Source organism: Salminus brasiliensis, chromosome 15 (genome assembly GCF_030463535.1).
Source record: "Salminus brasiliensis chromosome 15, fSalBra1.hap2, whole genome shotgun sequence".
NCBI classification, from domain to species: domain Eukaryota; kingdom Metazoa; phylum Chordata; class Actinopteri; order Characiformes; family Bryconidae; genus Salminus; species Salminus brasiliensis.
Genome location: NC_132892.1, coordinates 21,963,224 through 21,975,228, shown reverse-complemented (window position 1 = coordinate 21,975,228; position 12,005 = coordinate 21,963,224). Strand labels below are relative to the sequence as shown.

General features: G+C 42.5%; 1 protein-coding gene across 3 annotated transcripts in view; it reads right to left on the bottom strand.

Moving 5' to 3' along the window:
• The window catches only part of sorcs1 (sortilin-related VPS10 domain containing receptor 1), a 262,548-nt gene extending 250,991 nt beyond the window's left edge, over positions 1-11,557 (bottom strand). For all 3 annotated transcript variants that reach the window (XM_072656709.1, XM_072656708.1, XM_072656710.1), the window contains exon 1: positions 10,707-11,557. In XM_072656709.1, coding sequence (XP_072512810.1) covers positions 10,707-11,372 — 666 coding nt within the window. In that variant the 5' untranslated portion in view covers positions 11,373-11,557. The remainder of the gene's footprint in view (positions 1-10,706) is intronic.
• Positions 11,558-12,005: the final 448 nt, after the last annotated feature.

Here is a 12,005-nt window from a genome sequence, read left to right as displayed (position 1 = left end):
ATATGGATAAAAGCCTTACAGTTTGTAAACACAGAGCCACGAGAGCCAGAAGGCAACATGGTCATACATCTGCAACAACAACCTCACTGTGGTGAGAGAAAAGCAGAGTTGTATTAGTGTGAGGCGTGGGAGTCTCATATGAACACAAGCTGAGTGTAAACAAGAGAAATCATGTTGACCTCAGAACAAAAGACTAAATTACAAATGACCTACTACATTACAGACAAAATAAAAGTCACTAATACAAACTACCAAATAGACCATGTCAAAATAAAAGTCACTAAGAAAAATGTAGCAGTAATACAAAATACTTTCAAGCTGAAATGACTGTCTCACATTTGTCTGCCTTTTCTCTTTTTTACTGATCCAAAAAAATTATGTTACACTAAATTACTTTTGTTACATTTACTTGCTGCTTCTTGACACTTCCTTGGTTTCAGGAAAAAAAACACTTTTATTTATTATTTATATTAGCAAGAAAGTTTTTTAAATAATTTATTCATCTTTGTTGACTTCATTGTTAGTTAGTAAATGCAAAAACAACAACAAGCTCATTTTTACAGCGGACAGCTACATTAGATTATTTGGTAATTGAGTGATTCATAATTCAGCTTGTAATTATGCCTGTTTAAAAATTACTTAAACTTTAGACAGCAGTTTTTAGTTGCCTCTACAAGTGCATTTTGTCTGCAATAAAAAAATTGCACATATCACTTTAAATATCATGATATAATGTTTTACCATATTTCAAAGCCTTAGTTAAACAACTGTTGACACTAGTAATTAGTTTTGGTAATGCATAACTAATTTGACATCCCTAATTATTATATATTTGTCTTGCAGAACACATTGTAATTTGAAATCATCTTTTTTCTATGGTAGTTTAGAGAAACGGAGCATAGATTACAATGTAGAACAGAAACCATCTCGGTTTCTACAACATGTAGATACAATAGCGCTATAAGCAAATGTGATGTGTTTCTTTTTTATAAACTTGAAAGGGACACCCTGCTGTGCTCAGTCGTGGTCATCGGGACAGTTAAAAATAAAAGTGCTTCTACTTTTTACCTCATATCACTTTGTGCTCTGTGAAACACCCTGCTGTCAAGTGCTAGTTCAAACAGCTGGAGCATTGCTGACTGTGGACTCTTGCACCTTTCAAACCATCCAATTAGGAGTATTTGTTTAGGCGGGTGAACAAAACTGGAGAGGCAGCTTTTGCGCGATTAGTCCCATTTTCTCCTATTCTTTCTGCAAATGTAGCACTTCTAGCAAGCAGTGTGCAAAAAACAGCCTGAAATAGGTTTTAGCACACAGTGACGTTAGTGTGAGCCCTTTTTGTGAGTATGTGTGTGTGTGTGCGCGCGCGAGTGTGTCTGACAGCTGGTGTTGGTAGCATATTTCACAACGTTAACAGGAACTTCATGTGATCGAGTTGTCATTAACTGCAGATCTGCTATTTCTATTTAGAACAAGAAAAACAACGAGAAAAAGCAGATTATTTCTCGTATCTTTCATCTGTTGTATCAGTCCGTCAACAATGATGGATTTCCTTTGTGGTGTCCACTGAAACACATTTTGTCTTCCTTCTAAAGTGAAAGGAGACAATCCTTTTGATGGCTAGAAAAGAGCTCCCTTGATCAGGAATAACAGAAATGCAAATTATAGATGTTTTTGCTTTTGGCAAACCACTTATAAAATGTCATCTCACAGAGCTGTGTATAGACCACCCGTGTATGGTGTATATGAGATGGTACAACAATATATTAGGATGAACAGAGCGAAAAAAGACATTTACACACTCCTAGACCATAGACATCAAAGGTCTGTTAATAAATGTTTGGAATTTACCGTTCTACGCAAGCTGGCCTTCAGATTCCTAAAGATCTGAAAACTTTTACAGCTCCATTTTTTATATATATACACACTTATCAAGCACAGAAAAACCTACACACCAACTCATTCAAGCAATTACTGGGCATTTAGGCAATGTAAAAAACCAATAGAATGGGGACAGATATGATCTTCTGAGTGATTTGAGTGTGCCATAACTGTGCTGATCTCTTTGGATGTTCAGCATAACAGTCTCGAGAGTTTACTCAGAGTGGTGTAATAAAGACAGAACATCCAGCGAGGGCCAGTTCTGCAAACAGATATGCCTTATTATTGAGACATTGTCAATAGACAATGTCCAGACTGGGTCAAGCTGACTGAAAGGCTACAGGACCTCACTTAACTACTCTGTACAATCGTGGTGAGCAGAAAAGCATCTCATGATGCACCACACATCACATCTTGTGACTGATGGGCTACAACAGCAGAAGACCACATTTACATTTACATTTATGGCATTTAGCAGACGCTCTTATACAGAGCGACTTACAAAGTGCTTTGCTATTTACCCAAGAAAAACTTTAGCTAGTTAGAATAGACCAATAATTCAAAGGATACCTCTAAGCTTAGACATTACTAAACACAATACAATAAGGTGACCATAGTACTCTAATCGTCCAAGTACTCTCAGAAGAGGTGGGTCTTCAGTCTGCGTTTGAAGACAGCGAGCGACTCGACCGTTCGGACACCCAGGGGAAGCTCGTTCCACCCCTTTGGTGCAGGACAGAAAAAAGCCTGGACGCTTGTCTTCCGCGGATTTTGAGGGATGGCAGGTCGAGCCGAGCCGTATTGAAGCTCAAAGTGCTCTTGGTGCAGATCGGCTTTTGACCATTGCCATCAAGTATGGAGGGGCTGGTCCGTTCTTGGCTTTGTAGGCCAGCGTCAGGGTTTTGAATCTGATGCGGGAAACAGCTACAGGAAGCATTAGGGACATTGAAGACGACCCGTGCCGCTGCATTCTGGATGAGTTGCAGGGGCCTGATGGTGCGCAGAGGAAGACCAGCCAGAAGAGAGTTGCACAAATCACATCAGGTTCCACTTTTGTCAGCCAAGAACAGAAAGCTGAGGCTGCAGTAGCTATTTCAGCATGATAATGCACCATGTCACAAAGCAAAAATCACCTCAAACTGGTCTCATGAACACGGCAAGGAGTTCAGTGTTCTTCTGTGTCTTTCCCACCCAATCAGGACAGGGGATTCTCAGCTTGAAAATAAACCTGCTGTTGCTGGTCTGATCTCACTTAGAAAATTGTCCCTTTTTTAAGGTGCATAAACAAAATCAACAGGCTGCCTCGCTGCTTCTTCTCCTGTTAATGTTTGGTACATTAAGCAGACCTGCTTTAAAGGTTTAAAACCCAGCTGTCCTTTAAAATCTTTCCTAAAGTTGGGGTCACACTATGCAATTTTAGCCTGGCGGAATCTTAGCCTGCTGGTTGGCTATAGGCTAGATGTTTTTGTCAGTCAGAGTCAACAGTTGGAGAGTGTAAGTGTAGTGTAGCCTGTGAGTGGCACGGGCCAGTCAAAGCATATAAAATATTTGATTATTTCGAGTAGTGTATACTGGTCAGCGACTCAATCTAAAAGGGTCCCATCTATAACCAATGAAAACTGAGTAGTGTTTAGGCAGTTATTAAGTTAAATTTTATTTTTATGATTTTATGACCCATCTTAAATGATGCAGCAGCTATGTTCTGGTGCTAGTGCATGTTCGATATTACAGAAATTCATATAAGGTTACGAAGGTTACGGAGGGTAGCCTCTTAAATGTTATGTGCTACTGACCTCCAACTTCCCAAGTTTCATAAAGCCAGTGTAATGGTTCCAATATTAGTGTGTTGCTGTTACCACCCTGACTGCAGCGTTCTGGACGAGTTGTAGCTTATCAATCCCCATTTTCGGCAATCCAGTACAGTTACAGAGTTGCAGTGGCCATGAGTCATGAAACAATAAAAGCATGTACCAGTTTCCTAATAGGATCAGTTGAAGTCTAATACTCCAGTCTGTAAGGAGCAGGTTTAACATTGATAAAAGGCTTGAGGACCATAACCAAGGCCTGGATGTTGCCCAGTCAAAGCAAGCGCAAGAAAAAGTCCTGCCACACTCTAGCCCACCACTCTGCAGAGCTCAAGGTAAAGATGCCAATTGTTAAAAAGCTTCTAACATGAATAGCCTTTGAAAAATACAACCTGAGCCCTGCTGGATGTCGACGTACAGCAGTGTGCAGCACAAGCTGTGGACGGGAACATGTTTTCTGGCCGTCTTCAGAAGGGTGGTCCATCTGGCCCTATGAAAGTGTGTGCGCGTCAAAGAATGGTGGCTAGACCGTGGTGAGAAAGCAGATGCCCAACCCATCCGTGAGCTGCAGATGGAGTCGACACATTACACAGACACATGCACACACATACACCCTAATGCACCAGCACTATTTTTTCCATACCATATATACACAATCACAGCGTCTAAGTAAACACCCAGAGGCTTTATCCCTCCATTAATCCTCATTTACATTCATGCGGGACAGAACCATTAAGAACCTCGTCTTTTGTTTTGCCACGCATTCATACAGTAACGAATACTTCCTACCCATTATCCACTGTGCTAAAACTGCGTCTTTAACACAACGTCCCGTTTTATTCACTCCATTGTGAGGCTCCCGACTATGCTTTCCGCAGTAACAGGGAGGGAACAAAATCCCGAAAAAAAAAAAAAACTTTCTCTATTGAATCTCCCCTATTCACAGTGCAACAGTGGGAAAATTCAATTAAGGGGTATAACAATGGCACCAAGGCTTTCGGGCGCCAAGAAGAGAGTGAGTTCAGCTCCTGGAGAAGGGTGAAGGTGATTCAACCTGTCACGAGTCTGATCTAAAGTTTTCAGAGTTTTTCAGCGTCTGACTGTTGCGTTCTCCTGCACCGAACCTGTACGAGTGAATAACGCGCTTAAATAAAGAATTAAATGTCCCAGAATCTAGCCAGAGGCACAGGAACTTCAGCACTGACAAGACTGCCAGGAAGAGCGTACAGTAAGGGCTGAAAAACTACATACTGCAACTACATACTGCATATGCTAGTCTGAAAACAAGAGACATGCTATACAGAGGGCTGTAATTCTACAGCAATGGCTAGAATGTTAGCAAAGAATTAGCCAGGCAGAAAAGTTGATGCCTAGTCATTAGGTAGTAGGTAGGGGGTGGCACATAAGGCCTAAATATAGCATCCTGATACTTCAGGAACTTTTCACTCTAGCTGGGGTTCCACTCAAATGCTGTGGAAATATGAAAAAGTTCCAAAAAGTAGGGGAAAGAGAACTAATTGGTGTGTTTCCAAAGGTACAGTTACTGACATACTTTTATTTCAGAGCAGTTTTGACAGATCAGTTATGCACAGCTGTAGCGCTAACCGTTCAGAGATGGTAGGCTTAATGACCAGAAATCGCTGTCCCACTTCAGTGCCGTCCACAGAACCTCTGGGTGGTAACGTTGCCTCTGCAAACAGCTGTGACAGGCCATAACACACTCCCTTTTACATCATAACTCAGGTGTTAAATCAGTTACCATCACTGTTTCTCACACTTCACCTAAACAACTTCTTTTACTGTATTTAGTGAATTTGTTCAAAGTCTGTCTTTACCAAACATATTCAGGAAAAAAGGGGCAGAAAAACCCTAGATTTCTTCTGTATGTGATTTGATCATAACAGCTGCACTTAAAAATATGTATTTAAAAAAATTCATTATGATTATTATTATTTTAATGGACCAACAGAAATGTCCTAAAATGCTAGGAATACATTATCATTACATTAACTTACATTACATGCGTGAATCATAAAAAAAAACAAATCAATTAAGATTTTTTTGCAAAATGTTTTTATTCTCTTTGCAGGCCAATATGTTATGCTCTAAAACAAATAATTCATCATATTTTACATGTACTGCTCTGGCTATGAAAATAAAACAACTATAACCCACTGCCTGCTTTGCACTTATTGGTCACAAATTGTCTGGGTTTTCTAGTAATGTCCACTAAACAGGCTGTTATCCAAATATAACATTTACACCCATGCACATATAATGACCAATATAATGAACACATGAAATACAATGACTATAATGACACAAAATAATGAATGTACAGTGTGGTGACCACCAAGAGTGAAAGGGTTTAAAGTTATATTCATGGTTGCCTTCTGGTAAATGGTAAAGTGACAATGTACAAAATGTATAATAAGAAAAAAATGTATAATAGATAAAATAGATAGTCATAATGGACTATCTGCAGTGTTCATAAAGCTAAAGATGTAATATAATTTATCATGGTTACAACAGATATCTTTGCAATGCCTAGTCCTACTTGTAACAATCCAGACCCATGTAACAGCATATACAGTGTCTTAGTGATAGCGGTTAATTATGCAACATATCTGACGTGTGAAGCGTCAGTCTACTTCCGAATTCATGCCTGACCTGTTGCTCTGTGTTTATTGTTATGACATTTAAAGAACATTTACTGCTCTCTGACAAGCAGGCCTGTCCTAGTTGCTCATAACATGGAACCATGTGAGGGTAGGTGTCCGTACTTTAAGGTGTCTAATCTAATGTAAGGATGGGTGATATGCTATCAATATTTTAGCATTAGCATTAACGATGCATAGCATCAGCAGATAAGTGATTAAAAATAGATTACCAGAATTGCACAGATTTAGTTTAGATAAATATTTAAAACCATTATTTGATTATGTATTTATTATACTGCAGAAAAGTAGGGCTACTATAATACAATCTGTTTTACTCATTTTACTGTATGTATAACCCTACACAAATATGTATATATATCATACTTGCAAATGCATACAGTAAAAATATGAATAATCAGTAACAACCCACAATTCTCATACCGGTGTGTCCCTATTTATAATGACAACTGACATCACAACAGGCTTTCCAGAGTTGTCATCAATGCTTAAAGCTGTTTTACAATGGGCCGTATTTACATTGGCGTAGTAAAATAATGAGAGTTGGGCACATGGAAATGACATACCATTAAAAAAACAGCTTAACCAAAACAGAGCTAAAAACAGGCCAATAAAACCCCCAAAATGTTACATAACAGTCCTGAATCATTTTATTAAAGGCCACAAAATGTACACACACCCAGCGCACTAGGTAAAACCTTCTGACACACAGAAAAGCAGTGGTGCGGCCAAACACAACAATCACGTCAAGAGAATCAGAAGACTCAAGGAGTTATCAGCAAACCAGACCTTATGACCGCGGATCTTCCTGTGCCAGTGTCCACAGAAGGGGAGCTCATACAGTACCGAGACAAAGCGAAATCCAGGGAAACAAGCAGGTGTCCGTGCTATACTAAAAGCTAACGTTAGCCCTCAAAAATAAACTGAACTACCTTAACAGACTACTAAATTAAAGCTAACCACAACACAAACGTACATACAGCTGGCCAGCCAACCAACCAAACGCACAGTGTACCAAGTGGACACCAAGAGAAGCAGTGGACACTGAGAGAACCCTGTGAATACCAGTAACACTAACCCAATATCCTGCAGGACTAGGTAATTATTATATATTTTTCCCCCCAAACCCACCACAGCGTGTTTCATTCTGAGGCATAATAACATGATTGAACACAGGCTTAAAAAAACTCATCTGGGCATCAGTAACATACTTCCAACAATGCGAAATAATGGGTTTAAAATCTGCATAAATAAATTCTATGACAACTTCATTGAACACTGGCCAACTACATGTTTTATCACTAAGAAGGCAGAACTAGCGTGTTCAATGTTGAATAGCCATTACTGTACGTTTCATTACAATAGCAGCTTCTACACTAGCACTACTGGTGCACTGCATTACTTTGAACATAAAGTCTCAAAAACACAGTATCATACTGAGTAGCATGGAAACATCTTCAAATATCGTGATATACTTACACTTTCCCCATAAGACTCTAATTAAGCCCCTAATTTGAAGGGAACCCTGTCTGTTAAGACTTGTATGGCTTTAAAAAGTGTACATGTCCAATGCTATCAGAATACAAATTATAAACATAATATAAATGTTTTGATTATTAGACAAACCCCAGTATCCAGTATTATTATCACACTGATGATGTCACATGGTTGGACTGGACTACAGAAAATTAGGCAGTCAGTAAAGTTCTCTTGGGTAATGTCACGCTCTCGCTGAAGCTGAGGCTCAGTTAAATGAGATATTTAGCTTGCTGTTCCTCCATGGACAAGAGAGAGAAAGAGCAACCGTGGTGCTGAAAGAGAAAACAGCCACCTAGACCTAATTTTGCTCGGATTTTACAACACGTTTTAATAGTACTGGAGGTGTACACCATATTTCAGCTGACCACCAACATCAACAGACATTGTAATCTGGTTGCATGAAGGTTCTGACGACAGCTGACCAAAATTCAATGTCAGGGCGACATCTAACGCCAACGTCAATGTGACGGAGAATAGAGACAGCAGCTGCTGTTGATATTTAGTTGGTTTTAGATTGTGCTGTAAAGTAACCAAAATCCAACGTCTTCTAAACGTCACACGACAAGGTCATATTGACGTAAAATCACTATACTTCACAACAGACAGTTGTGAAGTATAGTAACCAAAACCCTGCTAACATCTGCTAAACTTTGTAGTGTTAACGTGTACACACGAGAAATTCTAACGTTGTTGTTTCATGTCATGATGTTAAGTAACCATTGACGGATATGTTACTTGGATTTCCAACCATAATTCAGCATCCGTTCAATGTTTGGTTTTGACGTCAACTCGATTTTTATTTCCCCCTAAAATTCAACATCTGTCTAATGTCCTACGTCTTTCTGGAGTTAAACTGACATCCCAGAAAACAAGGTGACATTAAGACGTTGTGGCGACAACCTACTGTTTTAGTGTCCACAATGTTTGGCTGATTTCCCACCAAAACAGTGTCTGTACAATGTTAGGTTTTGTCGACCTGATGTTCAAGCTCAATTAAAATTCAACGTCTGTCCAACGTTGAAGTCCAGCCTCTTAAGTCCAGCCTCTAAAGTTGAACTGACAACCCAGGGAACATGGTTACACTCTCACAACGTTGTGACAACAACTTACTGTTTTGATGCCTACAATGTTGTCTTGTTTGGCCGATTTGTCACCAAAATTCAATGCCTGTACAAAGAACCTCATAAAATTCAACATCTGTCCAACGTTGGACTCCAGCCTCTTTTTAAAGTTGAACTGACAATCCAGGAAACATGGTTACACTCTCACAACGCTGTGACAACAACCTACTGTTTTAGTGTCCACAATGTTGTCTTCTTTGGCTGATTTCCCACCAAAACGCAGTGTCTGTACAATATTAGGTTTTGTCGACCTGATGTTCATTCTTAAATAAAATTCAACGTCTGTCCAACGTTGGAGTCCCGCCTCTTTCTAAAGTTAAACTGACGATCCAGGAAACATGGTTACACTGTGACAACGTTATGACGACAACCTACTCTTTTGATGCCCACAATGTTGTCTTGTTTGGCCTACTTACCATCAAAACTCAGTGCCTGTACAAAGAACCTCATAAAATTCAACATCTGTCCAACGTTGGAGTCCAGTCTCTTTTTAAAGTTGAACTGACAACCCAGGAAACATGGCTACACTCTCAAAACGCTGTGACAACAACCTACTGTTTTGATGCCTACAATGCTGTCTTCTTTGTCTGGTTTCCCACCAAAACGCAGTGTCTGTACAATGTTAGGTTTTGTCGACCTGATGTTCAATCTCAAATAAAATTCAACGTCTGTCCAACGTTGAAGTCCAGCCTCTTTCTAAAGTTGAACTGACGACCCAGGAAACATGGTTACACTGTGACAACGTTTTAACACCCTATTGTTTTAGTTCTCTCTACGTTGTCACAACGTTAAAATGTAACTCCTCCAGAATCATGACAACATCTTCTGACATCATTCTAGGAGGTTGTGACAATGTTGTTGTGACAGCGTGAAAAAGTATGGAGCGTCTGTGAAAGACAGAATTACCCCAGGACCCCGTGTACAGTGTAAGGATCATGATGGGCACAGATTTCCATTGAATTTTGCTAAGTTGCCAGTAAGTAGCCACACAATCATATGGCAGCACTGCTTAATACTGAGGCTGTGACAGCCTTGTGAGACACCACCTTGTAACAAGCACCTTTTGCAGAAACGCTGTAAGACAGCAGACGACGTTGTGTCACTGGTGCCTGCTGAGTTGTGACTTTTTTTTAATGCATCCAGGCTGATAGCAGATCAGAGCAAAGCGACTGAAAAAAAAAACCCTGGCCTAGAACTGCTAGCTAACAGAACTGCTGAGGCTCAGCCGGGGAGGCGACAGCAGCGCTGCTCAGAGAGAGAAGGAGAAACACTTGGTCGTTGTGTAACTCCGGGTACTAAAGCAGAGGCGTACACTGCGCTTCTGGTCCATTCACCTGCACCCACAGACGACACAAGCACGCCGGAGGTCAGCGAGGTAGAAGATGTGCACTATCGGCCCCCTGTCGAAAATACACTGCGGTAGGACGTCGCGCGTAACCTCGCGCGCCCTACATCTCCCACGCGCTCGCTCGCCTCTCGCTCGCTTGCGCGCGCGCGCACGCACGCATGCATGCATTCAAACACAACACACGAGGCAGATGCGCGCGCGCGCGAGCGAGCTCGTCCACCCGCCCGCCACCGCCGCCGCCGCCTGCCGCCGCCGCCGCATCTCCACAGCCAGTTAAGCGTAAAGTGAAACATGTCCGCGAGGGGACATCAAATATATGCTACGCGAAACTTACGCTGCTGTTCTGGCCGGACCAGTGCACCATGGCTTGGTTGTGAGCGGAGTCTCCGGTCAGAGCGAAGGTGGAGCTGGTAAGTTTCAGCTCCTCTTGCCTGGAGCTGGACGTCCTCCTCTCCTCTTTATTCCACCTGAGCTCAGCTCGCTCCCGGCTACCACCGCTGCTACTGCCGCCGCCGCCGCCGCCGCCGCTGCTCCTACGTCCACGGTGCTTGAGACGCGCCTCGGGTCCACCGTCGGCAAACTGGCGGCTGTGAACTTTACCGCGGCTCAAAGTCGAGCCCAGTTCCTCAAAAGCGTCAAAGGGGTCCGTGCTACTCCGTCTACTTCGCCTCGACGCCGCTGCCGCTGCCGCCACCGCCACCGCTGCGGTCCTCCTCACCGCCTCCTCCTCGCGCTCTCGGCCGCTCTCAGGCTGCTGCTCCACGCTGGAGGTCGAGCCCACATCTCCCGCAACTTCGCCCCGGGACCCTGTTGCCTGCAGGAGGGAGTCCCGGGCGTCCGTTTTCAGCTTCAGCAGCACCAGCTGCTGCCTCGGTCGCCACTCGCCACTTGCCGCCAGCTGACACGACCTGCAACTTATCTCGGTTCTGACCGGGAACATCAGCACCAGCGCGCCGAAGACGCCGTACCAAACCGGGCGAAAGCGTCTCCCTCTCCCCATAGTCTCCAGCGGCTGGACGCGCTTAACGGTGACCGGGGCTTTTCCTCACCTTTTCGCCTCTTCTCTTCCCCTCTCTCTCTCTCTCTCTCTCTCTCTCTCTCTCTCTCTCTTTTCCCCCTGTCTCTCTCTGTGTCTCTCTCTCTCTCTCTGTCTCTCTCACTGAAGGCGACGGAACTCTTCTCACAAGTTGGGTGAAGGCGCGAGGCGGCTCGGTGTGTGCGCGCGCGCTCCGTGCTGAAAAGTGTGACTCCGCCAGGCGCAGCCAAGTTGAAGCATCTTGATCAGATGAAGGGGCGGGGCTACCGTCAATAGAGGCGGGAAAATGAGCTCACGCGCCACACTAATGGATACATATATTTTATATTAGATATTAGGGCTATATTCGATATTGATACCAAGTAGGATAGTACAAGGGTTGCTACCAAACTAGAAAAAAATACTTAAAAATAATCTAAAATTTTTTTTTCCAAAATATGCAAATTAATAAAAACACTAAATGGCTGTTCAAATTTGCACCGATCAGCCACAACATTAAAACCACCTGCCTAATATTATGCGGACCAGCTTATCCAGACAGGGACTCCACAACAGCTGCATTGGCTCTGCTGTGGGACCACACCACCAGACAGGCTA